Genomic DNA, 25,252 nt, shown 5'->3' with positions numbered 1-25,252 from the left:
AGTTTAATGAAAAGCAAAAATTTGGTTTGATTCAGTTTTGAAAAACCGAAATCACATGGGCTAGTTCGACGCATCATTTGTTTATTATACGAAATGTTATAAAGTAATTAATTCAATCTTTATAGTAGTTTAGAGTATTTTCAATGTACATTTCTATATTTTTTTCTAAAATAAAGATTTCTATTATAGAGATGAATTTGCTCTAATGTATATCTGTATAATAGAGTTTTTCTATTTTAAAGAAAAATATAGAAGAATTTTACTTTTTGACTATATATTCAGAGATGAAAATAGTAATTTTTTTTCTCTATAAATAAAAAACTCTATTATAAAGCATATATTGGAAGAAATTTAATCCTATAAAAAAAAAAATTTATTTTGAAAGAAAATATAGAAATGAAAATAGAGGTGAGTTGGAGATGGTCTCAGTGACATTGCGCATGAATGTCATGCACAAATCAAGAAACAAATCACTGATATTTTTACACTATTTTTTACAAACTCTTGTGAATTGGTGGTATGATTGCTTATTTACATTTTACTCCATCCAGTGACGTTAATCAAACGATTGCTTATTTACATTTTACTCCATCCAGTGACGTTAATCAAACGGTACCACGTGTAAACAAGAGAGAAGAAGAGATCGGATAACACAGCTCACGAGATCCTCGACCTCGTGGTAAGTTGCAGTATCAGTATGTGATAAACAACAAAGATAAACCAAACAAAAATAAAATTCTGAAAATCATTTTTATAGTATTACACAAATAAACGACAAAAACATAAAAAGAAGCTACACCTTTTTTTCTGAACACTCGAGAGCTTACACTATAATCAATTAATCAACCAAACCACATCCCCAAGAAACTTGACTGATACTGAAGCAAAACAAGCAACAGAACTATAATCGCCGCCACTCCCCACGGCGAGCTTCCACCTCCGTCACCGGCGTTGGGACTCCCGTACGTCTGACGACGGTTTGAAAACATCCCTAGAAACGCGTCTGGATTCTCCACGGTGGATAACCACCGAACCAAGACTATGAGAAAGAGAGGGATCAAGAGAAGAGCAAGATTCATCTGTTCTCCCGCGGATTCTGCTGCATCTTCGAAGCTCAAGTACCATGATGTCATCAGGAACACCGAAGCGACGGCTAGGATTAAAAGGACCGGGTACGGTAGAGGCGAGAGCGAGAATGAATCCAAGATGGAGGGTCCTGATCTGCTGCCTCCATACGCCATGATTATTTTTGATGATGATTGTAATGAGAGAAACTATTCTCTTTCTTTCTCTCTTTTGCTTTTATGTGTCGCGATTCAAACTTGTAGATACCAACCCTTTAGGTTAAAAATATTATCTACTATATATGTGACCGACAGATGAAGTAAAGCTTTAACAGTTTAACTTAATACTAAGTACTAAAGTTATTTTTTTTAAACAGTAAGCTCGGTTTCATTTGTCTAAAAATATAGATTTCCACTCCCTTGTAACGATCGAGTTATATTTTCTCACACGTAAAAGATATAACTTTAACGTGGATACAGATAATTGGTCACTCGAAGTAAATTTTATTTATGTGTGTTTTTCTCGAGTGATTTACACTATATAGCACTTTATGAATTTTTATTACATTTTAAGGCAGTTTTTACTCCTAAGATAGTTTTTTCTAACTACAAGCTAACTAGGTTTATTCTTTTAACAAAATGAGTTTTTTCTCCTTCTTTTTCTCCTTCGCCTTCTTCCTCATTCATTTTCTATTTTTTTTAGAAAATTCATATTTGATTCTTAAATTTTTTTTTTCAATTTTTTTTTATGAAATCGTTTTCTCCATCACTCGATCTATCTTTTGAGATCTGTGAAGCTATAGTTTTGAGATATATATTAGATGTCCAACATGTTCTAAAGCTGTGTACATTCATTAGTGTACATGTGTACAATAAAGATTAATGTGTAAAGTTGTATATAGTTGTGTACATTCGTTAGTATACATGTGTACATTCGTTAGTGTACATGCGTACATTCGTTATTGCTCAAAAACAAAAAATGGTGTTACATGTGAGTGTCTATGCATCGGTGTACATTCGTGGTTATGTACATGTGTATAACCATTATGTACAAGATCATATATTATTTATCTACACATATGTCTGAAACATGTTTATTGCACATGTGTACATTGTTTATCCAAATGTACATGAATGTTCGATATTCCGCATTTATACCATCTTACTTGTACATGATACACAAATTGAGTGATATTTTATGATTTTAATATCATTGTACATGTGGATGATAAAAAAATCATCAGATATCATTGTAGAGTGTGTACATGTGATTTTATTATCCATATGTACAATGACATTAAAATCATGAAATATCACTCAGTTTGTGTATCATGTACATGTAAAATGGTATAGATGAAAAATATCGAGCACTCATGTACATGTAGACGTACTTCAAAAAGATTACAAATGTGGTTTTACAAATGTAGAAAACATTTTGAAATGCAAAATATCGAGCATTCATGTACATGTAGACGTACTTCAAAAAGATTACAAATGTGGTTTTACAAATGTAGAAAACATTTTGAAATGCATTACATTTTAAAATATTACAAGTAGCTCGATAATAAACATATCTACATGTACATTATACTATGGTGCAACATTCAATTAGACATTTTACGAATGGAACCAAAATAATAAAAGTAAAAAATGGACACTGAAGCTGGTGTACATAAAAGTTAAAGGTTAATTAACACTAAGAAACTGTGTACAAACAAAGTTGAATAATGTTGAAATATTTTGTTGTTGTAGTAACGTATAAAATTTATTAATATTTATATGTACATAATGTATATGATGATTGACTGTCCACATGTACATGCTGATTGACTGTCCACGTGCAATATATATATCGTTAGTGTGTAGACATATATTTTCACTGTTTACATGTACAATGTTTCATGAAAACTCACATGTACACTGGTTCATTTATACCACAAATAGGTTTTGCATACAATTGTATAAAGCAAGGGTCTGTAATGCATAATTGAAATGTTCTGGACAAAATCAGAGAAACATTTGTATATCTGCAATTATATGGGACAAATCGTGATTAGTCAAAAGCTAAAGGACCAAAATGTAATAAAAGGAAAATTGGATAAATTATGTTCAATGATTGCAACTTTAACGGAAATTGATCTGGAATAAGCTTCAGTGTGGTTCGCCAGTGATTACAGAAGAGGAGGAGAGCATATCAGCGGAGGAGATGACTTGGACGGTGCTCTCACGGTGGTTTAGAGATTTGATTGCGGTGGATATAATCTTCGTGTCGGTTTCAATCGTTGAGGAGGAGAGCTTCGACTTGGGAGTTTGAGGCGAGTTGAAAAGTGGAGAATGCGACGAGATCGATGGAGATGCGGCGGATGATAATTGTCGTTGAGCAACAAATAAGCCGGAGATAAGCTGAGGATGACGACTGAGTTGCAGAGCACGATGGAGACGAACAAAACGCAGCAGCGACACATAAATGGACAGAAAGCACCGTTGTCCGTGCTAGTGGCACATGTTAGACCACGACAGAAAGCTTGAGAAATCAACGGTGGGCATAGTGTTCATCATCGATCTATAAAAAATCAATGTCTTTTTGATTTGTGAGAAAAATTAATTAATGTTGAAAAAGAAGAAAATTAGGAGAGAGAAAACGTAAGACCTACTATTTACAATTTATTTTGATCTCGAAAAAAGAAAATTAGAAAAAATGTTATGGTATTAGAAACTGCTTTAATGTGTTATAAAAAACTTAAAACTGCCTCTCAATGTAATTGTTTCGTTTTTCTCTTTCGTGATGGGCTCCTACACCTATCCAATTGTTGGTGGAGCGTCATAATCTATTTTCCTTATTTTCTTTTGCTTTAATTGTTATCATTAATCACCTCTCCAATAAGCAACTCCTAAAATTCAAAGATGACAAAAATGACTTGCGATCTTTTAACCTAAGCTACACAAAATTCAAAAAGATGACGAAGATGATTTGATCTTTGGAACCTAACCACCTAAGTTCTTACTGTTAATCTATATATACAATTACCACAAACTAGCATAATTACACTAATGTAATTTCAACATCATTGTTGATTTTTAATTCCTTTGCTATTCTTTCATTTCATATAAAATATATACCTAAGATTTTACTATTCAATTCGTTTGATTTTTTTTCTTCTGGGAATAAACATTGTTCATTTGTTTGGTTTCAAAAAACCTATATCTCCAAACAAACATCTATGTATAAAGCTAAATTTATAAAATTGAATATTATAGCCGATCACGTTCGTCAAATTAACACACCAAAGTCTGATCACGCCACATATATCCTTCACGTTAACATCAACAATACCCACAAAACGAAATTATTGATTTACATAAACGTAAACGCAACGACACTAACCGCGTTCAATACTAGATAGCTAGTAGTAACAAACGCATTTCCAGCGGCCGCATGGACAGTAGTAGACGGATCGCTTCGACGTTTCAAGGCAAGAGAAACACCGCATGGCAAAGAGTAGAGCCAATGGAACCGCAGCTAGGAGGAGCCAGCTCAGCATATCTTCGCCAGAGGAGAGGGAAACCTCAAATTTTACGGCTGAGGAAAGCGCCAAGAGGACGAGCGCCACCGTGATCATGACTATTACCGGCAGCGGCGACGTGGATACTCCGCACCGTCCGCAACAGCATCCGTGGTAATGCATATCGCCCACTATTTTTTTGTTTTTTTTCGATTTTAGTTTGTTTAGTGTTAGTGATTTATGGAATGCTTTTTATTACATGGAAGATGATAAGAAATCAGAGAAGGAGAGAGATAATGGTTTGTTAGGTATAGTAATTGAAATTATTGTGGTCCATGCTACACTGTTTTAGAAAACCATTAGTAGTAGTACTAGTGGGTAGTAAAGGGATTCCATATGGTCATTTACATGTGTAAGATGTGAATTAGTTGGACATTTTGTCTAATAGAGAGCTAAATATGATCAAGAATGTATAACTTCTATTCGTATTGACACTCATCTAATCAATTTGTTTTTTTTTGGTTTGGTTTACATAAGCTACCGTCCCACAAAAACATATAAGCTTGTTGGGTAAACTTAAACACATTTCCACTACACGAAAAGAGAGTACTAAATGTAAAAGTTTAACAAGTAACTCTATTCTAATCATTTTAGTTTTATTACGCTGATTAATTTATAACTTGTAAAGATGAAGTTTAAATCCACATTTTATTTTTGATTGGGAAGCAAAGATTAGTCAGATCGAGTTGGATCTTCACATATTGTGGATTTGGATGTGAAATGTGAGTGATTCGTGGTTATTAATACATGAAAACAGTAAGGAAGCTTATCTAAGTGGCCTGTTTCAAAAAAAAAGGCTTACCTAAGTCAGTGGCCTACAACGAAAAAGACACTCACTCCACGTTGCTCCACTCATCTCATATAAAATACCTCCTGGCTTAATGTATGTCTGTCGTTTATAGGAATTCAGATCGATCGTATCTTTTATACTAGTATTTTTAATCTAATGCAATACGGGTTACTAAAGGAGAAAAATAAAATGTGTCTTAAATCTGACAACACAAGAGTTCAAAGAATTAGTTAACCCATCTGTTCCACCGTGGATGTTATTTTGACATTTTTTACACATGAATTATTTAAAATTCTGTTCACATTTTTATAGATACGAGTTGATGGGTTTTTTTGATATTTTAATTAAATATTTTAAACCACAATATACATTAAAATAAACTGACACTCTGAAAAGAAAACAATAAACTAAACTGTTTAAAATAGATGTAAGAGCTAATATATCCAAAATGTTTAGTATTTAAATAATAGTATATTTTACCTATATAGAAAGAATCTATATTATTAAAGCAGAATCCCTCATAGGATTCTGCCCCTAGATTTTCAAGTTATTTACAAAGAAATACCATTGTCTTATTTAAATTTTTATTAATTATTCAAGCCTAAAATTGTTCAACCAATGATATTCTTCATTTTCTATAACATTCCGAAATTTTAGGCTATATTAAATGTCTTCGAATGTAACGAATTAAGAGAAAACTAAGGCATTGAGTAGGTATTCTTCTTTGAATTATCACTATTTTTACTAAAATCCAATAACCAATTTAATAATGTCCCATGAATAATTTTTTCTTTTCTTTTTATTATTATTATTTTTTCTTTTCAATATGCAAATGGTCTTTAATACCAAATACTCCACTTAAGTGGGTCAAGTTTACAAAAATATTAGATAAATATTTGAGTCCAATTTTATATCCGATTTAAAATTTTCCAAAAAAAAAATTATATTTTCTCAAAATAAACATGTTTAAAATAGATATTGGCAATCCAAAACATAAAAATCAATTATTAAAATAATATTTTTTCAACTACCTATTAAATGATGTTAAAAACACATTATAAAAAATGAAGTAAACATTTATACTATTAAAAATAGTTAATATATATAGGTATATTAATCTATTTCAGATACATTCGGGTACCCGAAATAGTTCTGTTCGAATCGGGTTCGGTTTTGGTTCTTTAAATACCAAAAATTTAAATCCGTTCGGATATCTAATCAATTTCGGTTCGGATTTGGTACTACTTTTTGGATTGAGTTCGGTTCGATTCTTCGGGTTTGGATTTTTTGCCCAGTCCTAACATTAACTAACTAAATATTTTTATTATTCTAGAAAATATTTGATATGTATCTAAGGAGAATTCATTTTGAAATGACTACTCTTCGCATTGTTATTAGAACCAAGCAAAAAACCAAAATTAAGGGTGGATATTCAGGTACTCATTCGGGTTTGATCCAAGTATTCAGATTTTAAATTTTCAGAAATAAAAATTTCAACCTCATTCGGGTATTTATAAATTTTTGTTTTGATTTGATTCGGATCTTTGTGGTTTCGGATAATCCGTTTAAATTATTTAAAGAAATAAAAATTCATAAATACTTAAAATTTCCAAAATCTAAAAAATAAAAATAAAATAAAATATTACATATAAGTTTTAGTACCCATTCAGATTTGATCCGGGTCTATTCGAGTTTTGGATTTTTCGGGGTTAAAATTTTCAACCTCATTCGAGTATTTATAATTTTGGCTCGGGTTCGCTTCAGATCTTTGCGGGTTCTGATAACCTGTTTGTATTATTTAAAATTTTTAAAATTTATATGTACTTTAAGTTTCTCAAAATCTAAAAATAAAATAGAATAATTACATATAAGTTTGAATAATGTATGCCAAAATACATAAAAGTAACATATAAATTGGTTTGGTATGGATATTTAGATAGAGAATCAATAGAATATTTCAAGTATTTTTGGTGTTTTGAGTATTGTTTAACTATTTTAAATATTTACTTTTAAACAAATTTAAAATATCATATATATTTTGGATATTCTTTATATATTAAATCTAAAAATAATTAATATATTGAAGATATAAATCTATTTCGATACACTCGGGTACCCGAAATACTTCAGTTTGAATCGAATTCGATTCAGTTCTCTATATACAAATTTTTTGAACCCATTGGAATATTTAACCAATTTTTTGTTCGAACTAATTTTTGGATTAGATTCGGTTTGGTTCTTCGGATTCAAGTTTTTTATGCAGCACTAACCAAAATAGTCAAACTGAAACTAAATCAAAATTAATAGATAACCAAATGGTTCATATATCTTTGATCAAAAAACCAAAATTTAAACCAAAACTAAACAAAAAACAACAAAATAGAATTAAACCAAAAATACTTCCGCGCTTTTATAGCGCGGGTCAAAATCTAGTTATAATTAAATCTGCAGTAAGGTATGTTTAATTATCCAGTATCACATTGATTTGGTTAATCATTCTACTAAATCCATCAGGCATGCATTGATCAAAATTTATTTTGGATTTTATAATTGAAAACAAGTTTTTATGTTTGTTTAACCCATCTTGCATTTATAAAATATTTTATATGTTTAATGGAATAAACTAAAAAAGTTACATAAAACATTTATACAATTTGATTATCATAAAATCAAATAATAAAATTATAAGCTAATTTTTATATATTATTTTGATCAAATAATATACCGATATATTTTAACTTACTAACTTTTAAAATAATTATTTTAATAAAAAAAATTTGGAAGAAATTTGCACCTGTTTTTTTTTATATATTTAATAGGCCATTTATTAAGTATTTATTCCTTGTCAAATATATATTGTCAAACTATAGGTGATTGGAGTAGTTTAGACTTTAGGGGCCTATATACGTTGTTTTTAATTGGGTGTGACTCACCCCATCTGAGACTGACTATCATTTTCGTGTGTCACTTTGTTAAGACTTCCTGCATCACTTTACCAAGAAAGCTACAGAGAGAAAGAAGAAGAAGAAGAAATCGAGCATGAGGGCGACAAAGTCTCCGATCCACGCCGTGTGGACATGGGTGAAGAGACAGCCTCCAAAGGTGAAAGCCTTCCTTGCAGTTGCGTCTGGCATAACGGCTCTTGTCCTGCTGAGGTTCATCGTTCACGATCACGACAATCTATTCGTCGCAGCCGAATCTGTTCATTCCATTGGAATCTCTCTTCTTATTTATAAACTCACCAAGGAAAAGACCTGTGCTGGTACCTTGCTTTGACTTGGCATTTTTTTTTATTACAAATTAGGATGAAGCTTTTGTTATGATTAGAATTAGTGAGTATTGGCTTTTTTTTGCAGGATTGTCATTGAAATCACAGGAGCTTACAGCTATATTTCTGGCTGTGAGGCTTTACTGCAGCTTGGTTATGGAATACGACATACATACCATTCTTGACTTGGCTACTTTGGCTGCAACACTCTGGGTTATTTTTATGATCCGTTTTAAGTTAAAGTCTAGTTACATGGAGGACAAAGACACCCTTCCTCTCTATTATGTCGTAAGTGTGTCTATGTTGGTACTCTTTTCAACCTCTAAAAAGAAGTCTTAGTTTTATCTAAACTTAATCTAAGTTCAGATTTATGTGCTTCTTTAATCTTGAAACACTCGCATGACTAGATTCATACAACTAATAACTTGTATCCCAGATTTTGGTGATTGTAAAAGATTTAGTAAAATTTTTAATAAATATTATTGTTTTACAAATTTGGAAGTCTATTTCTATGTAATTTTTTTTTCAAAAGTTTTGGAGGCCATAGGCCAATGCTTAACTGGCCTATGCCCATGAACTGCCGTGAGAACATGGTATCATTTAAGTACTGGTGGTGGATTAAAAGCTTTATTGATTTTTTATTTTATTTTTGCAGCTTGTGCCCTGTGCTGTGTTAGCTGTTTTGATCCATCCATCAACTTCACATAATATATTGAATAGAATATCCTGGGCATTCTGTGTCTACCTGGAAGCTGTCTCAGTACTGCCACAGCTGAGAGTGATGCAGAACACCAAGGTATGTCAATTTTATGAAGGTTAAACTAAACCAGGTAAACCTTGAGAACTGAAAAACGTACAAGTTTAAATAATCCTGCATATTTTTGGTTAAATTCAGATAGTGGAACCTTTCACAGCTCATTATGTTTTTGCACTTGGAGTAGCGAGATTCTTTAGCTGTGCGCACTGGGTTTTACAGGTACGTTCTGATCTTGGAAAGATAGTGAGAGAGAGAGAGTAAAGATTTACTTGTGTTTCTCTTTTCTTGGCGTAACAGTTAGTGGATACCCGGGGACACCTGCTAGTAGCTCTAGGATACGGACTATGGCCATCGATGTTCTTAATCTCAGAAGTCGTGCAAACATTCATCTTGGCAGACTTCTGTTACTACTATGTTAAAAGGTAGTCTCCTCCTTTTGCATCATCATGCAATGCAAAGTGCTTATTTGAGTCATTTGGTTTGATATTTTCTTGTGCAGTGTTTTCGGAGGCCAGCTTGTTCTCCGGCTCCCGTCTGGAATTGTGTAAAATGAAAAAATAATAAGATACCTTTGATGACACGTTTTGTTACTCCAGAAAGCGCTGGATCTCTCAGCTGAGCAGGCTAAGTTTGCTTCATGAGAAAATTTGGGGTTCACCATCATCATGGACAAGTCCCTCTTGATATTATTGACATGATTTTTACACAAGACGTGTGCCTATTGTTCCACAGACGTTTTATATAATAACTAGATCTTGATTTTATTTTCTTTTGAAATTCCACAAAGGTTTAAATGATTTGGTGATTGAGAGAAATAAACCTTATCTTCCTCATCAAAAAATGAGAGCTCCTCACACTTAACGTAGTTATTCTATTCTCCCAGCCCTTATCTTCGATCTCCAGCTCAGCTTCTTGTGTACATATATTAAAAATAGGGCTAAAAATATGTGTTCCAAAAATCTACAAATATAAGTTAAATGATAAATCAAAGTAGAAACGTGCTCTAATGAAAGCTTTAAACCATTCGGTGTCCAACCAAGCATCGCAATTAAGTCCAAGCACTCTTAAGTCTTAAGTGTCATTTTATAGGCTCGTGGATTATGGCATGGGTCTGGTTTTTGGAGTAGTCGTGGATATATAGTGATCACGGACGATAAATCCTGCATTTAGGATTAAAAGGTTGAGAACAGGTTTATTGTTTGCAGGGCCGGTTCAACATCTACGTAGGCCCTTGGACAAAAAAAAAAAATTTGGACCCTATTAGTATTAATCTTTAATATTTTAATTATTATCAAATTTATTTTTAAAACAAAAAGTAAAAATTCATATGTTTTTCTTTGTTTTTGATTACAATGTTACGTATTATTATATTTTGTAACACTATTTAAATTTAGTTTTAATACACGTATATGTTGATAAAAGAAAAAGAAATTGGGGTGGGCCCTGGGGCGGTCGCACTGACCGCCCGGTATGCTAAGCCGGCACAGATTGTTTGTATGGGTTACGAAATGCAAGATATTTGCTTCTTGGACTAGGAACCGTTTTGGCTCAGATTGTGTGGATTTGATTGCAATGGTTTCTAATTCGATGGAAGGTTACCTTTTCCATGTAAATTCATTGGTATCCTTTTAGTTCTCCATATATGATATTTTTCCAAGAAATTTAACAATCTAGTGTGATTGATGTAAACAAAAGAGAAGGAATTTAGTATGTCTAAATAATGTGAGCCGTTAATTCTCTCGAGGTGCCACTCTGTTTTTTTTCTCTTCTTTTCTTTTCTTTTTATGTTTAGTTCATGTTGTCATTTTCAGTTTAGCTATTTATCATCATCATTCAATTGCATGTTTATATTAGCTAATTGTAACTTGCAATAGTGACTTACTATCTGCAGTTTCTTGTATACACAGGGTCCACGTTCTTTGCTAATTTTCTGCGACCCATGTGATGAAAAGACATTACATTCATTAAGTAATTTCCGCAGCCCACAAAAAAGAAAGAAGAGTTCTTTTTTTGTCGACCAGAAAGAAGAGTTCTAAAAGTTGAGTTTCAGGATCTATACAAACTCTGGAGGAATAGTACAATTTGTATTATGTTTTTTTTTCCCGAGGTTTGGAAAAGAAAGAAAACTGTCGATTATCTTTCACGTGTTGAAGAAAATAAATTTGGATAGTCCTTACTCCCTATTGTAAATAGACATGACTTTTGGAGGATAAGATGTCTGGATCAAAGATATAAATGTCCATTGAATTGACATGGTATGCCCCTTTCTGATGTTTAAAATGGAAAAGAGTCGTACGAAAACAGGACAGGTCTTAGAGTTTTATAGGTTTATCTTTTTCACGTTTCTGGAGAAAAATAAGATTTTTTTGAACATGCGAAAAACAGGATTGATAATGTATTTTCCATAAAAGAAGCAGACATGAGTTTTGGGAGATGAGATGTGTGGGGCAATACAAAAAAAGTTTGAGGGCAACTATGTTTATTGTTCTTTCAAAGTTTGTGTCAGAAAAAGGATTGTAGTTGTAGAGACAGGACAGCTCGATGAAAGATGCTAGACAAGAGTAACATGGAGTTCATGTGGTTATATTAGAGACTTGTCTTAGTCTTTTCTCAAGGCAAATTGTCCTAACGAGTAACGACTCTTATTTTTTCCCATTTTCAAATCAACAACATATGTCACAAATCTCCTTCACAGAACATGGATTCAAGCTTTTGACCTAATGACAGGGACGAGTTCTACATAAAACTCTCTCTCTCTCTCTCTCTCTCTCTCTCTGAAAGATCTAAATGAGGAAACAATCTTAATTACATGATTTGATTCAGGAGAAAAGGAAATTGTGATGAATTATGAACAAAGAGCTACATAGTTTACTGTTTTTCTAGCACTAGAAAATGAATGAGCCGTTGGTCTAGTGGTAAAGAAGTATCTAGCAGGCATTTTATACGTTCGGTGAAAAAGACCTTGTTTGGATTTCTGGGTAAAAAGTGAAACTATCTTTTTAATAAAAAAAAACAATGTGCGGGTTTAAGGGTTTGGATAAAGACAAAATCTTGGACTATTCGTAGTTTAGACAGGACATGCGTTGCCATGGTAAAAGAATCATGAACTGAATTGAGATGAGAAAAGTGTCGTCTGAAGGCTATGAGGAACCTGAGGCTCTGAGGCAAAAATTATTTATTTTATATCAAACAATAATATTAAAAAAAAAAATATGAACCAGAAAATAAATTGTTTTATTATATTAAACTTTGATATTATTTTAAAGAAAATTTAATCTTAAGAAAATTAATGACAAAATTATATTTTGGTTACAACTGAAAATTTTATATATAAACTCAAATTCTATACATAAAAAGTGTTTTCGACTTTTAAAATAAAAAGAAAAAGAAATTAATGTCTACAACAACTAAACATAAATGATATATTATTAAAGAACGATTAAAAGATAGTATTTTTCAGTTATCATATTATCATTTTATTTGAATGATTATTTATGAATATGGAGGCCCCAAAATGTACTGATGTGAAAGGGGGGCCAATGTCTCAAAAATGATAAGGTGAGCATGGTTCTCTGTGAGAAGTTTGAAGGCTGAAAGTAACATGCTATAATTCCTGTTTGTTTGCCTTCTACTACCATAACTACAGTTCAAAGGTTCCGGTTACATATGCTAAAAATGATTAGGACGACTAACATGGTTAGTAACATAAAGCTATATATGATCGTCACAGACTTGGAAAAGATTTAAAGAGGATCTTTTTTTGTAAACTATTTAAAGAGGATCTTCGTGTTTAGTTTTTTTTTTACAGTATGGGAGCACAAAACTAGCTTTACCATAAGCTAGATATATATAGCTTATGTACGTATTTGCATGCTCTGGACATTCAACTATATGCACGTAAGAGGTGCAAGCAATATAAAAGCTAATGATAACTTAACAAAAAGATATAGGAGCTAATAAGTACATAATTCGTACATTTAGTACATACAATATACACATATTCTTACTTAATAATGAAATATACTTTACAAATGATATATTTTTCATATTTATAACTTAAAAAATAGAAGAGAACAGGGACCAAAAGTAGTTGATTTTAATATATACACACAATTATAAATTTTTAAAAGTTAGGACGATATCATTTATTCTAATAATAAATGGGTTTGTTGAAATTTAATTCACAGTCAAAGTGGGTTTCTTTCTAAATTAAAAACACATTAAATGGCTTAATTCACACTTTTGAATATAGTGAATTATGTTATTACATAGAAAATCTATTGCCGATAATTCTATTGTCTTATAAAATCCATGTCTGAAAGTAATTTTTACACCACGTTAAAGATAATATATCTAATATCCAATATTTGAATTTTATTTTTTGAATATTTTACGACAATATTAGAGTTTTCAGTAAATCCACAACTAATAGATTACCACAAAATACACATACATGGTCTAAAACATGTTTGCATCCAATCATAAAAATGAATTCAAGAGTGTTTAAGTTTACGACATTACCCTAAATTGTTTCTATCGAACACTACTACTAATACAGTAATACTAGACGAATCCATCCAAATTGACCATATATCTATTATTTGAATAATAAATAAATTGAACAATTGGTGTAATTAAGAAATCCCATCCCCATCCTCATTTTTCAGCCATAAATAACCCTTTCACCATCTCTCCTTCATTTAGACCCAGCGTCTTTCTTCCTCAATAACTTATAACTAACAATGGTGGTAAAGAGATCTCCAAAGCTAACACAACCCGCAATGCTGAAGCAAATCCTCAAGAGATGTTCGAGCTTGGCCAAGAATCAATGCTACGACGAGGATGGTCTGCCTGTAGACGTACCAAAGGGTCATTTCGTGGTCTATGTAGGGGAAAAGAGGAGCCGTTACATCGTACCCATATCCTTCTTGGCTCATCCTAAGTTCAAGAGCTTGCTTCAACAGGCAGAGGAAGAGTTCGGATTCAAGCACGACATGGGACTCACTATTCCTTGTGAGGAAGTTGTTTTCCGCTCTCTAACATCCATGATCAGATGAGAAAAAGAGCGTGCCGCTATATTCCTTATGAGGAAGTTGTTTTCCGCTCTATGTTAATGTTTTTCGCTACCTTTGGATGAATATTGTATTCAAAGGTTTTTTTTCCAAAACTAGAAGCCCTTGAGAAAAGATCCACCTAAAGTGACACTTTTTTACGTGGATTTATGTAAACCCTGGTTTTTAGTTTGTTAATTCTTAAAGTCTAGCCCCTAAGTTTGTGTTATGACTCTTATCATTCAATAGGTTTCAATTAGTTTTTTTTTGCAAACTATAATAAATTTAAGTGATTCTTGCCTAATAAGAACTAATCCATATTACATATTTATGGTTTATAATCGTGTTCAATAGAATAAAATTATCGATCGATTCTCTTTCTACCTCGAAAAAAATGTTTGATCAAATGGTTAATCTGTATTATATATATATTTTTTAGAAAAAATGTTTTCTCCGTTCAGTTTAGAGGTAATTATTGTATCATATTTCAGTTAGATAAATTTTATTTTTCAGAAATATATACATCAATATACAGTAAAATTATAAAATAATAATGTTGATATTATCATATTTTATTAGTTTATAGAGTTATTAACTTATAAAACTTTATTTTTAGATTTTACTGTATATACAGTAATTAAATTTTATAAAACCAATTTTTATTATTTTATTAGAATTTAAATATTGTTTTGAATATAATTTTACCAAATATTATCAGAATATATTTAAATGTTAAAAAAAATCATAGATAAATTATATTGTGAATATAAAATAAATAATACAATTTTTTTCCTTGCATTTATATAAAATATATATGTATAAATTATTAATTTATGATTTAATGAGACTATATAATAGGATTTTTTAAAAAGATGTTATCTTATTAACTTATCAATTTATGTTATATTTTGAATTAGTCCAACTTATAATCAAATTTTAAAATTAATTTATTGTATTTATTAATTGATCATGTATTAATTTATATAGTTTCTACGGTATATCTATTATAAATTTAAACAGATACTAGTAGGTGATAACATATGGGACCATTAAATTAATGACAAACTCGATTTTTAATATTATTGTCTCTAGTGGGAAATCATTGTCTCTAGTGTTTACTTGGTGTTTTTTTTTGTTTTTTTTGAAAAATGATATATCATGTTCATTTTAATGTGTTTCATTGGAATTACAAAGTTCAAAAAAATTGAAAGTAAAAAAGAGCCATGGGGTAACTTGGTGTTTTATATACTTATATGTTATACACACATATACATATATGTGTATGTCTATGTTTGTTTTTGACAACAATATATGTGTACATTTTAAAGACATACAGTAGAACCTCTATAAATTATATCTAATAAATTATTAATTTCTATAAATTACTAAATTTTGTTCGTCTCAATTTTGACCGGTTCAAAAATTTGATACAAATCAGTAAAATAATAAGATATTAACTTTTAAAAAAATTCTATGTAAATATATGGTTCTATTAAGATTATAAATTAATAATTTATATGTATACATATTTCATATAAGTAAAAATCTATTATTATATTGTTTATTTTATATTCACAATAAAATTATCTTTATATTTTCTTAACGTTTAATATATTTTTGACGAGATTGGTAATATTATATCTAAAACCACATTTAAGTTCTATTCAATATATATTATATACACCGAATAATATAATAAAATTAATATAAATATCAAATATTAAAATAATAATAATTAATTTCTATACACTAAAATCAAATATATCTTAAAATAAATAAAAAATCTAAATAAAGAAGTTTCTGTAAATTAATAAATTAATAAAATTTCAAAGTCTTAACATCATTAATTTATAGAAGTTCTACTGTATGTAGTATAAAAATTTTTAAAAAATTGAATGCACTGAACTTCCCTTTTTGTTCTTTGAAGAAAACTTCCTATTTTTATTTGCCCTCTAGTAGCCACAAAATGTGTTGTAGACGATAGCAACTAGTCTACTGAGTAAATGGACATACTTTCTTTTCCTCTCTCTCTCTCAGAATATATTTTTGGCTCACATGTAAATTTTGGTGGCTTGGAATGAACTGCTTCTACATGTCCCAATATCAGTAGCGAACCTACATTGACTAGGGAGGAGGCAGCCACCCCCACAAAAATCTAAAAATATCTATTTGCATGTGAAACAACAAACTTTCTATAGCGTAGTTGGTTTAAATCATTTGCTTTTCCCCTCTAGACCATGGTTCAAATTCCCTCAGAACTCTTTACGTCCTTTTTATAGTTTTTTGTACCACAAAAAACTTTTCTAGATTCACCGCTGAAATATATATATTGTCTCATGACAAAGACATGTATATTAGGTTATACTAGAGTTGATATACAATATACATCAAATCAGGCTATGATATATGTAATAGGTCTAAATTATTGGGTTGTTCAGAAAAAAAAATATGCACTATGTCTAAATTATAATCAAATCTAATGAAATTTCAATTTATCTGGTCAGATTTTAGCATTTGATGAATTTCGCCAAGTTTTGATTGTTTTGGTTTTCTCAGGAGTTTTTGTATAGCACTATCGATTCAACTGTTCTCTAATCTTTTTAGTTTTTTTTTGTTGGTTGAGACTTTTACCGTGATATATATATACCAGATAATAAGAAATTAAACATGAAGGGACAGAAGAAGAGCCGTAATAATAAGGAGAAGGATAGATATGAGTCAATTGGATGAGAGAGTAGCTTTTTTGTCAACAACAATGAGAGTGTAGCTAAAAATGAAAAATAAGGAAAGAATCTTTCGTTTTCGTCCCATTCCGTACACGACGTCGCATTTTCTTTTCTTTTTTCTTGTATCGATTGTTTGTGTTGAAGGTACCTAACTACTTACACCTTTCAATGTAACTATGTAAGTTGTTATTAGTGACCAGTAAGTTTATAGATACTGTATTTGAATGTTTATTTCCCAATCGAACCTTTCTTTTTTTCTTGGTCAACTGAAATTTTATATCATTATGAGATACAAACCCAAGGAAGAAGAGAATACCCTTGACATAAAGCTGGAACAAACCCACTTTTCCAAAGACAGAGCCCTATGCAAAGGAAGCATTCATAACAACCGACAAAGTAACAAACGACACATGTTCTATAACAAAAACAGAAAAAAAACCGGAATCTAGTGGTAAAAGGGTTGCAGATGTAACTTCTGCCATCAGGATTTGATTCGTGCTTGGATTCGCGGCAAAGGGGGTGAAAACACCTTTTTTTACCAAAAAAAAAAAACAGAAAAAGATCTAGGAGAGTTAAACTGAGATTAGGATAACTCAACAAACCCGATCAACTTTCAGATCTTCAAGACAAACGAAACCTTACCGCGCGCAGATGCCCTCGGCCAACCAACGATAAAAAACAAATAGCTTCATGTCCGGCAAGAAGAAGGCAGAGATCTTCCGGAAGCGGTGGAGTCGGCGACTGCGACTTGTACGCACCTAGGTAGAAGCTTTTCGAGAGATCTCTGTACGAACCTTTCATCTACATATAAGATTTCCACAAGATACAGAAATCTAGAACTAATAATGACACGCTCATGAGATGGTGAACATAAGCTTTTGATTACCAAAAAAAAAGTGAACATAAGCTCAAAGCCTCATAATATATGGCAGGTAAGAACAAGTGTGACTTGATGAACTAGGAATGGACATTTTATTTGGTAAAATTGATTTGATCTCGTTTTGGTAAATTTTTGAATATCTATAAAGCTTTGGGTCAAAGTAAATAGTAAAAATAATATTTCCTCCGTTTCAAATTACTTGTCGTTTTAGAGCAAAACTTTTGTTTCAAAATAAATGTCTTTTTCGGTTTTCAATGTAAAGTTTATTAACAATATTTTTTATTCTATTATTATATTGGTAGAAATATGGTTAGGTGTATTGGTAATAGTAATTTTATCTTGAAAATATGTAAAATTAATTAAATATTTTTTTAATATGTGTGTATAAACTCAGAACAACAACTAATATGAAACAGAGGAAGTATCATCAATACTATTAATTCTTCAACATGTCCAATTGATATTAATTTGGTCCAACATATTTTATAACTGTATTTAAATGATTTATCTAAATATCATATAACCACCTTAGATAACCACCTTCTAAAAGTTATTAAAATTCACGTTAACTGTTCCTACCAAAAACAGTTACTTTTTTCTTTCAAATAAAGTTTTGAATTTATCAGACATGTCTGTGATTTGAAAAATAAACGAAGTACCATTTTCATGATACAATTTTTAGAAAATAAACGACGTGATGTACATAGGATATTATATTTCTTATGAAACTTTAAAAGTTAACTAATATTAATATTAATTAATGATGGAAGCGGGTTACTATTAAAATTTAATTTTATGATTGACGGAGTTTAACCGGTTTAAGTGAATTTTTAATAGAAATAAATATTCATATAAACTCATTTAGTTTAACGGGTTTTAAATAGGTTATTCGAATAAAAAATATTTATTAAATGTGATTCTACTTAAAGTTAGTGAAGACCATTTTAACCCAACTATATATATATATATATAACAGAATATGTTAAACAATATTTCTTTAAATATTTTTCAAAAAAATTATTCGGTTTTAGTTGCGGGTTGAGTTTGATATTAATTTTCGAATATAATAATTTAAGAACTGTTCGAGTATATAGATTATGTCTAATAGAGTATGAGATTTTTATTTTTGGGGCGATTGGGATATAAATATTTTTGACTAAATTATGTTAGGTAACTACTAAGTAAATATAATATGTTACAAACTTTAGGAATAAAGTTTTAAAATGGTTTCTGAAATGCATATGGTACAAGTGTATAATTATGCAACTTGACATATTGAATATAGTCACCAAAAATATATTAAATTAAATTAATATTAAACACTAATATAATTATAAAACACACAAAAATTAAATTAAATCATTTTAGAAAAAACATAAAACAAAACATATACCCGCCCTTTAAAGAGCGGGTCAAAATCTAGTTTTTTTTAAAACACAAATATTTCATTAGAAGAAGAGTTTAAATCCAAAAGAGACAAAGTTGTTAAGACATGCATTGGCCAAGGCATCAGCTAGCCTATTAGAATTCCAAAGGACTTAGAATTGAAACAGAAAGCAAAATAGGAAGAGAAACCGGCGATGTCTGAGAGAGCTCCGTGAAGCTCTGATGGTCCACATTTCTGGTCGATTGTTCTAACGAGCACTTGGGAGTCTGAGCGTATCCAGATATAAGTGATATTGAGAGAAATTGTCTGTTGCAAGGCTTCCCAAACAGCTAAAGCTAAAAAAAGTAAAAAAATAATCTGTAAAAATAAATTAAATTCTAGATACTATTTAATAAACTCGAATATTAGATTTGGTTCATATATATATATATATACAAGTCATTATATTTGTAAATATATTATAATGTATACTAGAATTTGAACAGTTTTTTTGCACGGATGTTTGATTTAACTTGTGTCATTATTGTACTTAGTTTGGTTCTTTTATTTTGTTGCTGATTTTTAAAAAAATTTACTTCAAATTAAAAGCCCGTAGGCAAAGTACAGGAACAAAAGACGTAGCAGGAACAACGCTGTTGTTATCTTGTTGTTTTTTTTTTTTTTTGTTATCTTGTTGTTTAAGTGTGGCGTGTGTCAGATGACAACGCTGCAGTTGTGTACTTGTGTGTGACATAGAGAAGCAGTATAAGCCTTGAGGAGGTTAACTCTTTAGTTTCACGTTGTGTACATAGACCCTTGTCTTCCCTCTGTTGTCTATGAAGATGGAAGACATTTGATTGCAACCTTGGAGCTGGATTCATTCACTAGTTTTCTCACATTACATGAGTTTTTTTTTTTTTTTGATAAATTCTCACATTACATGAGTTACGAGTTTCCTTTTTATTTTTTTTGTTTCGACACAAATACATTACCAATAGGAAAAGAGTCGGTAACGGCAGAGGAGAATATGAAGCTTTGCTGTAAGATCATCATCTATGGCGTTCGTCCGCGGTATAGCTCGACTCTGATATTACCACCACCAAAGAGTTGCGATTTCAAGCAAATTTGGTTCTGTTGTTAAAAAAACTTAAAAGGGGAAGCCAAAATGTTTGAGAGAAGACGATGATTCAAATGAAAATCCAAGTCCAAACTGTATTATGACCAAAACAACAGAAGACCACCATATATGTAAATGTTTCAGGATACATGATCAAAAATTACCGGGACATATACTCAGTATATGTTCTGTATAAATATTAAAGAAAAAAAAAGAAAACAGACTCTGCACATATGAAGATAATTTATATCATCATATATGACGAAACTGCGGATCATCAGACAGTTGGCTAAAGTATCCATTTGATGCAGGATTTGCGTTCATGGTGCTATTATTCTGATTGGAATGCTGATGTTGTAACTGGCTAATCCTAAGCTGCTGCTCAAACATCTCCGGGTTTAGTGACGTCTTTGATATGTTAGATTCGCTGCCGCTCGGCACGCCAATGAACAGTCTCAATCGCTGGACTTCTTCAGTCAGTTTCTCAGACAGAGCTGCAAAAAAAGGGGATATGAGTTCTAAAGGAAAAAAACAAAAACAAAATGTTACTACATGCCAGAAGAAACATCTAAAGCTTTTTTATTAAGTGAACTACACAGAGATGGAATACAAATAGAATAACAAACCGCATGCAATCATCTGGCAGTAATAAACCAACTCATATATATGGAAAAAAAGTTTTCCTAATTAAGGAAAGTACTAACGGTAGAAAAAACGATAAAATTCAGCCTAAGGACATGACACAAACTGACTTGGTTCCAACGAGTTCAGAATACAAAACCAACACTAACTAAAGCGACTCTCCTATATAGATAGAAATCATAGAATGAAGAGTTTTGAAATAATATTTACCATTGCGCAGATGTGCCTGCTGCTCCATAGCTTGAAGACGGAACCTGAGCTCACTGTTCTGGTTCTGCAACCCCGTCGAATGTCCCTGAACCACAAAAGAAAACAACATAAGAGTCGACTACTACCGAACTTTATTCAAAAACATTGACAGTCCTCACATGCAAATGCGTGACGTGAGCTGATAATGCAGCGTTTTCACGCTGAAGAGTATGCACCTTGTGTTCCAACTCTGCCGTGTATAGCATCTTCCGCTCCTTTGAGCGTGCAGCAGACAAACGGTTCGCCAGTATCCTAATAACAAACACACTCACGTCACAAAAGAAACAAAAAAAAATGTGCATGTCACACACACCACTTACCTTTTGACACGCTTAGGCTCAGCCACAACAATCTCAGCGAGTTTCTCATCTGCGGTGATCCTCTCTATTTCATCCGGACTAAACTCGCAGTCTCCAAATTCGACGCTATAAGCACCTTCACCTTCACCTGAATTCGACGAAGGCCTTCCCAAGAAACAACTATCCAAGGAAACACTCCTGTAGTGTCCACATGTTGGAGAAGCAATGCCTTCACCGCCACTTCCACCATTCGTCTTCTTCCTCGTCGTCCCTCTACCGCTCTCCATCTCCTCCTCCATATACGCCCTTATAATATCGTATTCGCTCTCTGATGTTCTTCCCCTGAAAGCGGACACCTCCCGGCCTCCGGAGATCGATCTCTCTAGAGGCTTGGAAGGGACCAGCGGAGGAAGCGAGTTCAGAGGCTGAGGCATCATGGAGCTAAACCCAAACGTGACATCATCGCTATTGGAACGCATATGAGACTTTCCAGGAGGCGGTAGAATATTCTCGCCACCTGCTACCATCCTTGAAGTGGGATGGTACATGGTGAATGGGGAGGGAGGCAGATAAGGGCTGAATCCGGCGACGGTTATCTCCTCCATGGCCGGCATGGAATGGTTTGGTGGCAAGGTCGCCGGCGGGATGGGAGAAGGAGCTCCCACTCTATCTCCGGTGTAAGGAAGTGGGACGCGGTTCAAGTGCTGATTGGGCACCGAAGAAGAAGAGGAAGAGTTAGGCCTCATCATCATATCTCTAAAAAAGTAAAGCTCTGAAAAGATGGTGAATAGCCAGTGCAGATGATAGAACATACATATACACGCTTTCTTCATAGAACAATCACAAAAGATCAATGCATAGTAATTGTTTTTCCTGATCGAAGAAGAAACAAATTTTGACCTGCAACCACCAAAAACGGAATGCGAATCTTTTTTTCTTTCTTTCTGCTTCTCTTCTGACCAAATGGCGCAACAAATACAGAAAGTAAGAAAACTACACAAGACTTTGACTCTCAGAATCTTTTACTAAATTCGGTCGGAAAAAGGAACACCCGATAAAGAGCTTTTATGTTTTTTTCTTTAAAAAAATAATATTATTATATATATTATGTTTTTTTTTTTGACACAACAGGATCTTACTCAAACTGAATAAAGTACAACAGATGATCACATTTGTCTGAATCTTATACATGTCATTTTTCTTATATATCTACTACATTACTGAACGAAGATAGATTTTTTTTTTTTAAATAGTTTTATTTTATTTTAATCCAGGCCTTTAACCTACAACCCTCTCAACTTCCTTAGACAATATGGATGATCTCTTCATTCGAAACCATAATAATCTGTCGTCGGCTCCTCTAACAGTCTCAGTAGCTCCCACATGTCTTCGTCCATTGTCGTCTCCTTGTTTGGGATTACCTCTCCTGTTCCCTTCTGCTTCAGCCGATTGATTTCTCTATTATAATTTTCCGTCAAGGCTGCCACGTACAACACAGTACATCACTTATATATTATATATAGATTCTACAGTTAGTTACAGATCTTTTAAATGGTAACACAAGTATAAACAAAGTTTCTTTATAAGTTTGTTTCAACAAGATGTACGTATTACTACTATATGCATGGAGGTCATAAGCGAAAAGATCTAAAATGCAATTGTAACAACGAGCCCTATAGAACACCTCCAGACATTCACTATAGATATAGATTAAAGAACAAAATCGCTAATAATTAAAGATGTGCCCGTACCATTAGCAACTTTGGCCTGCTCCTCCATTTCCTGAATACGAATCCTCATTTGCTTGTTGTCCTCTTCCAGGCCCAATTTAGTTCTCTGCAAATGCAAAACAACAATATCTTAGTATCTTACAGGAACAGTTCATAAGAATAATAATAAGTAAGTTGGTTGGTTGCTTGTATAATGTTTTGTCTCACCTCAGCAATGCTGGTATGGGCAGCTACTGTACAAACCTCTTTCTCAAGAGTCTCTACCATTTCTTCCAAATCTAAAACTTGCTGCGCCTTCCTCTCCTGTGTACGTCGTGATGTTTCCCGGTTTGTCAAGATCCTTAAATGATGGAAGATATCAGCATATCATTATGGATATATGATTATACGCATATAGACTACTACATGGTAATACAATTACGTCATCTCTTATATAGCTTTTTTATTTTTTAAATTACCTTTTGACACTTTTAGGATCGGTAGAAACCAGTTTTTTGAGTGTATCACAGCGCGCAATCTCATCCATTTGAGATTCAGTAAACATCCAATTTCCAATCCCGATGCTGGAACTCCCATTGTTGAGATTATTGCAATCCACACTCTTCCTTCTCACACTTCTTGAAGGTGATACATCAGAACTAGTGGTAGCCTTTCTCTTATTCTTAGAAGATCCACTAGTGATTCTCTCCACGTCATCATTCTTAATAGAAAAATCAAAAATATTATCCAGGTCCGGGTAGGCAGTGACGTACTCGTCCATGAAACCGGATGGTTCCCCAATACCAAACTCTTTGTCTCCATGGCCTTGGTTTGAATAGTTCACGCCGACGGGCATCTCCATGGGCTCCGGATAGATCATATTCATGGCATCCATAGAAGGGAAGCCAGCTGAGTTGTTGTCACCGTAGGAGGCCCTTCTGTGAGCACTGACGGAGGGGGTAGGGGGCCCCGTGAACGGAAGCTGTGGCAACGCCTGGTTGTGGTAAGCCACCGGCGGCGCTGACTGAAAACCTTGGTACGACGACCACGACGGCGGTGCAGGACTCATGATGGGCGGCAATGAGCCGAAGACAGGGGACTGAGGGGGGAGCCTTGGTCCGGGGTTGAAATTCTGAAACTCGGTTTGCTGACGTGTTGTTGTTGGTCTCTTTGGGGGAAGGGGTGGCAATGAGCTGCGGCGAGGTGGGGGCATGTTGCCTCTCTTCTGGCCATTAGGAGGAGGAGGAGGACACGGGAATTGGGTGGAGAGGACGAAAGGAGCGGTCTCGGCCTGACGATTCATGGATAGTGATCGGAAGAATAACAAAGTCTGCATAATTATATCGGAGTTAATTAATACTTTGTCTCTACCAAAACCAAAATCAATTGGACAGATAAATGGGAAAAGTAACAAAGTGACAATACAAAACAACCCTAGCATCATTGGTTTCAGAACTAATATTCAGTGGAAACTGAGTGTCATCATATCACTTCTTACGTTGTTTCGAGAGAATGAAAGAGATACAAAAAAACAAGATAATGATTATAATAATAATTAAATATGCAAACTGGAACGTTAAAGTCAGAGAAACGATCGAAAAGGAAGTGCAGTAAGAAGAGAACCTCAGCAATGCAACGATGGAGTCTATGAAAAAGAACTTAAGCTGCTGATGTATCTTGGTTTGCTTCAAGCCCCTTGCACCACATTTTATACTTGGTTCATGCTATGTACTGACAAAATTAGAAGAATCAATATTAGATATTTTACAAC

At 32.7% G+C, this 25,252-nt stretch overlaps 6 protein-coding genes across 6 annotated transcripts; 2 read left to right on the top strand and 4 right to left on the bottom strand.

Annotated features, from left to right (window-relative positions):
• Positions 1–716: 716 nt before the first annotated feature.
• LOC108809092 (uncharacterized) lies at positions 717–1,371 on the bottom strand. The gene has a single exon (XM_018581219.2). It carries the CDS (start codon positions 1,239–1,241, stop codon positions 843–845), a length of 399 nt encoding a protein of 132 aa, XP_018436721.1. The 5' UTR covers positions 1,242–1,371; the 3' UTR covers positions 717–842.
• Positions 1,372–4,300: 2,929 nt separating this feature from the next.
• Positions 4,301–4,991, bottom strand: LOC108806063 (uncharacterized). The gene has a single exon (XM_018578087.2). The coding sequence runs from the start codon at positions 4,748–4,750 to the stop codon at positions 4,469–4,471; it is 282 nt and encodes a 93-aa protein (XP_018433589.1). The 5' UTR covers positions 4,751–4,991; the 3' UTR covers positions 4,301–4,468.
• LOC108806062 (uncharacterized) lies at positions 4,600–10,211 on the top strand. Its single transcript, XM_018578086.2, has 7 exons — positions 4,600–4,741; positions 8,395–8,679; positions 8,774–8,973; positions 9,341–9,481; positions 9,581–9,661; positions 9,740–9,864; positions 9,942–10,211. Exons 2-7 carry the CDS (start codon positions 8,457–8,459, stop codon positions 9,988–9,990), a joined length of 819 nt encoding a protein of 272 aa, XP_018433588.2. The 5' UTR covers positions 4,600–4,741; positions 8,395–8,456; the 3' UTR covers positions 9,991–10,211.
• Positions 10,212–14,097: 3,886 nt separating this feature from the next.
• LOC108810083 (protein SMALL AUXIN UP-REGULATED RNA 12) lies at positions 14,098–14,722 on the top strand. The gene has a single exon (XM_018582215.2). It carries the CDS (start codon positions 14,185–14,187, stop codon positions 14,497–14,499), a length of 315 nt encoding a protein of 104 aa, XP_018437717.1. The 5' UTR covers positions 14,098–14,184; the 3' UTR covers positions 14,500–14,722.
• Positions 14,723–20,834: 6,112 nt separating this feature from the next.
• Positions 20,835–22,700, bottom strand: LOC108808598 (bZIP transcription factor 30-like). Its single transcript, XM_018580718.2, has 4 exons — positions 21,794–22,700; positions 21,593–21,725; positions 21,435–21,519; positions 20,835–21,076 (listed from the first exon to the last, which is right to left on the bottom strand). Exons 1-4 carry the CDS (start codon positions 22,522–22,524, stop codon positions 20,835–20,837), a joined length of 1,191 nt encoding a protein of 396 aa, XP_018436220.2. The 5' UTR covers positions 22,525–22,700.
• Positions 22,701–23,956: 1,256 nt separating this feature from the next.
• LOC108808597 (bZIP transcription factor 29-like) lies at positions 23,957–24,784 on the bottom strand. Its single transcript, XM_018580717.2, has one exon. The coding sequence runs from the start codon at positions 24,782–24,784 to the stop codon at positions 23,957–23,959; it is 828 nt and encodes a 275-aa protein (XP_018436219.2).
• Between the last annotated feature and the right edge of the window lie 468 nt (positions 24,785–25,252).

Source organism: Raphanus sativus, chromosome 6, assembly GCF_000801105.2.
Source record: "Raphanus sativus cultivar WK10039 chromosome 6, ASM80110v3, whole genome shotgun sequence".
In the NCBI taxonomy this organism is placed as follows: Eukaryota; Viridiplantae; Streptophyta; class Magnoliopsida; order Brassicales; family Brassicaceae; genus Raphanus; species Raphanus sativus.
This window is presented reverse-complemented; position numbering and strand designations above follow the sequence as displayed.

What these genes read in the sequence shown, in the direction of transcription:
- LOC108809092 (XM_018581219.2), bottom strand. Translation starts at nt 1,241, where the DNA reads ATGGCGTATGGAGGCAGCAGATCAGGACCCTCCATCTTGGATTCATTC.
- LOC108806063 (XM_018578087.2), bottom strand. Translation starts at nt 4,750, where the DNA reads ATGCATTACCACGGATGCTGTTGCGGACGGTGCGGAGTATCCACGTCG.
- LOC108806062 (XM_018578086.2), top strand. Translation starts at nt 8,457, where the DNA reads ATGAGGGCGACAAAGTCTCCGATCCACGCCGTGTGGACATGGGTGAAG. An exon ending in GTGCGCACTGGGTTTTACAG is followed by an intron (nt 9,662 to 9,739) that starts GTACGTTCTGAT and finishes TTGGCGTAACAG; the next exon opens with TTAGTGGATACCCGGGGACA. An exon ending in TGTTACTACTATGTTAAAAG is followed by an intron (nt 9,865 to 9,941) that starts GTAGTCTCCTCC and finishes TTTCTTGTGCAG; the next exon opens with TGTTTTCGGAGGCCAGCTTG.
- LOC108810083 (XM_018582215.2), top strand. Translation starts at nt 14,185, where the DNA reads ATGGTGGTAAAGAGATCTCCAAAGCTAACACAACCCGCAATGCTGAAG.
- LOC108808598 (XM_018580718.2), bottom strand. Translation starts at nt 22,524, where the DNA reads ATGATGATGAGGCCTAACTCTTCCTCTTCTTCTTCGGTGCCCAATCAG. An exon ending in CTCACGTCACGCATTTGCAT is followed by an intron (nt 21,520 to 21,592) that starts GTGAGGACTGTC and finishes TTTGTGGTTCAG; the next exon opens with GGACATTCGACGGGGTTGCA. An exon ending in GCAGGCACATCTGCGCAATG is followed by an intron (nt 21,077 to 21,434) that starts GTAAATATTATT and finishes CTTTTTTTGCAG; the next exon opens with CTCTGTCTGAGAAACTGACT.
- LOC108808597 (XM_018580717.2), bottom strand. Translation starts at nt 24,784, where the DNA reads ATGAATCGTCAGGCCGAGACCGCTCCTTTCGTCCTCTCCACCCAATTC.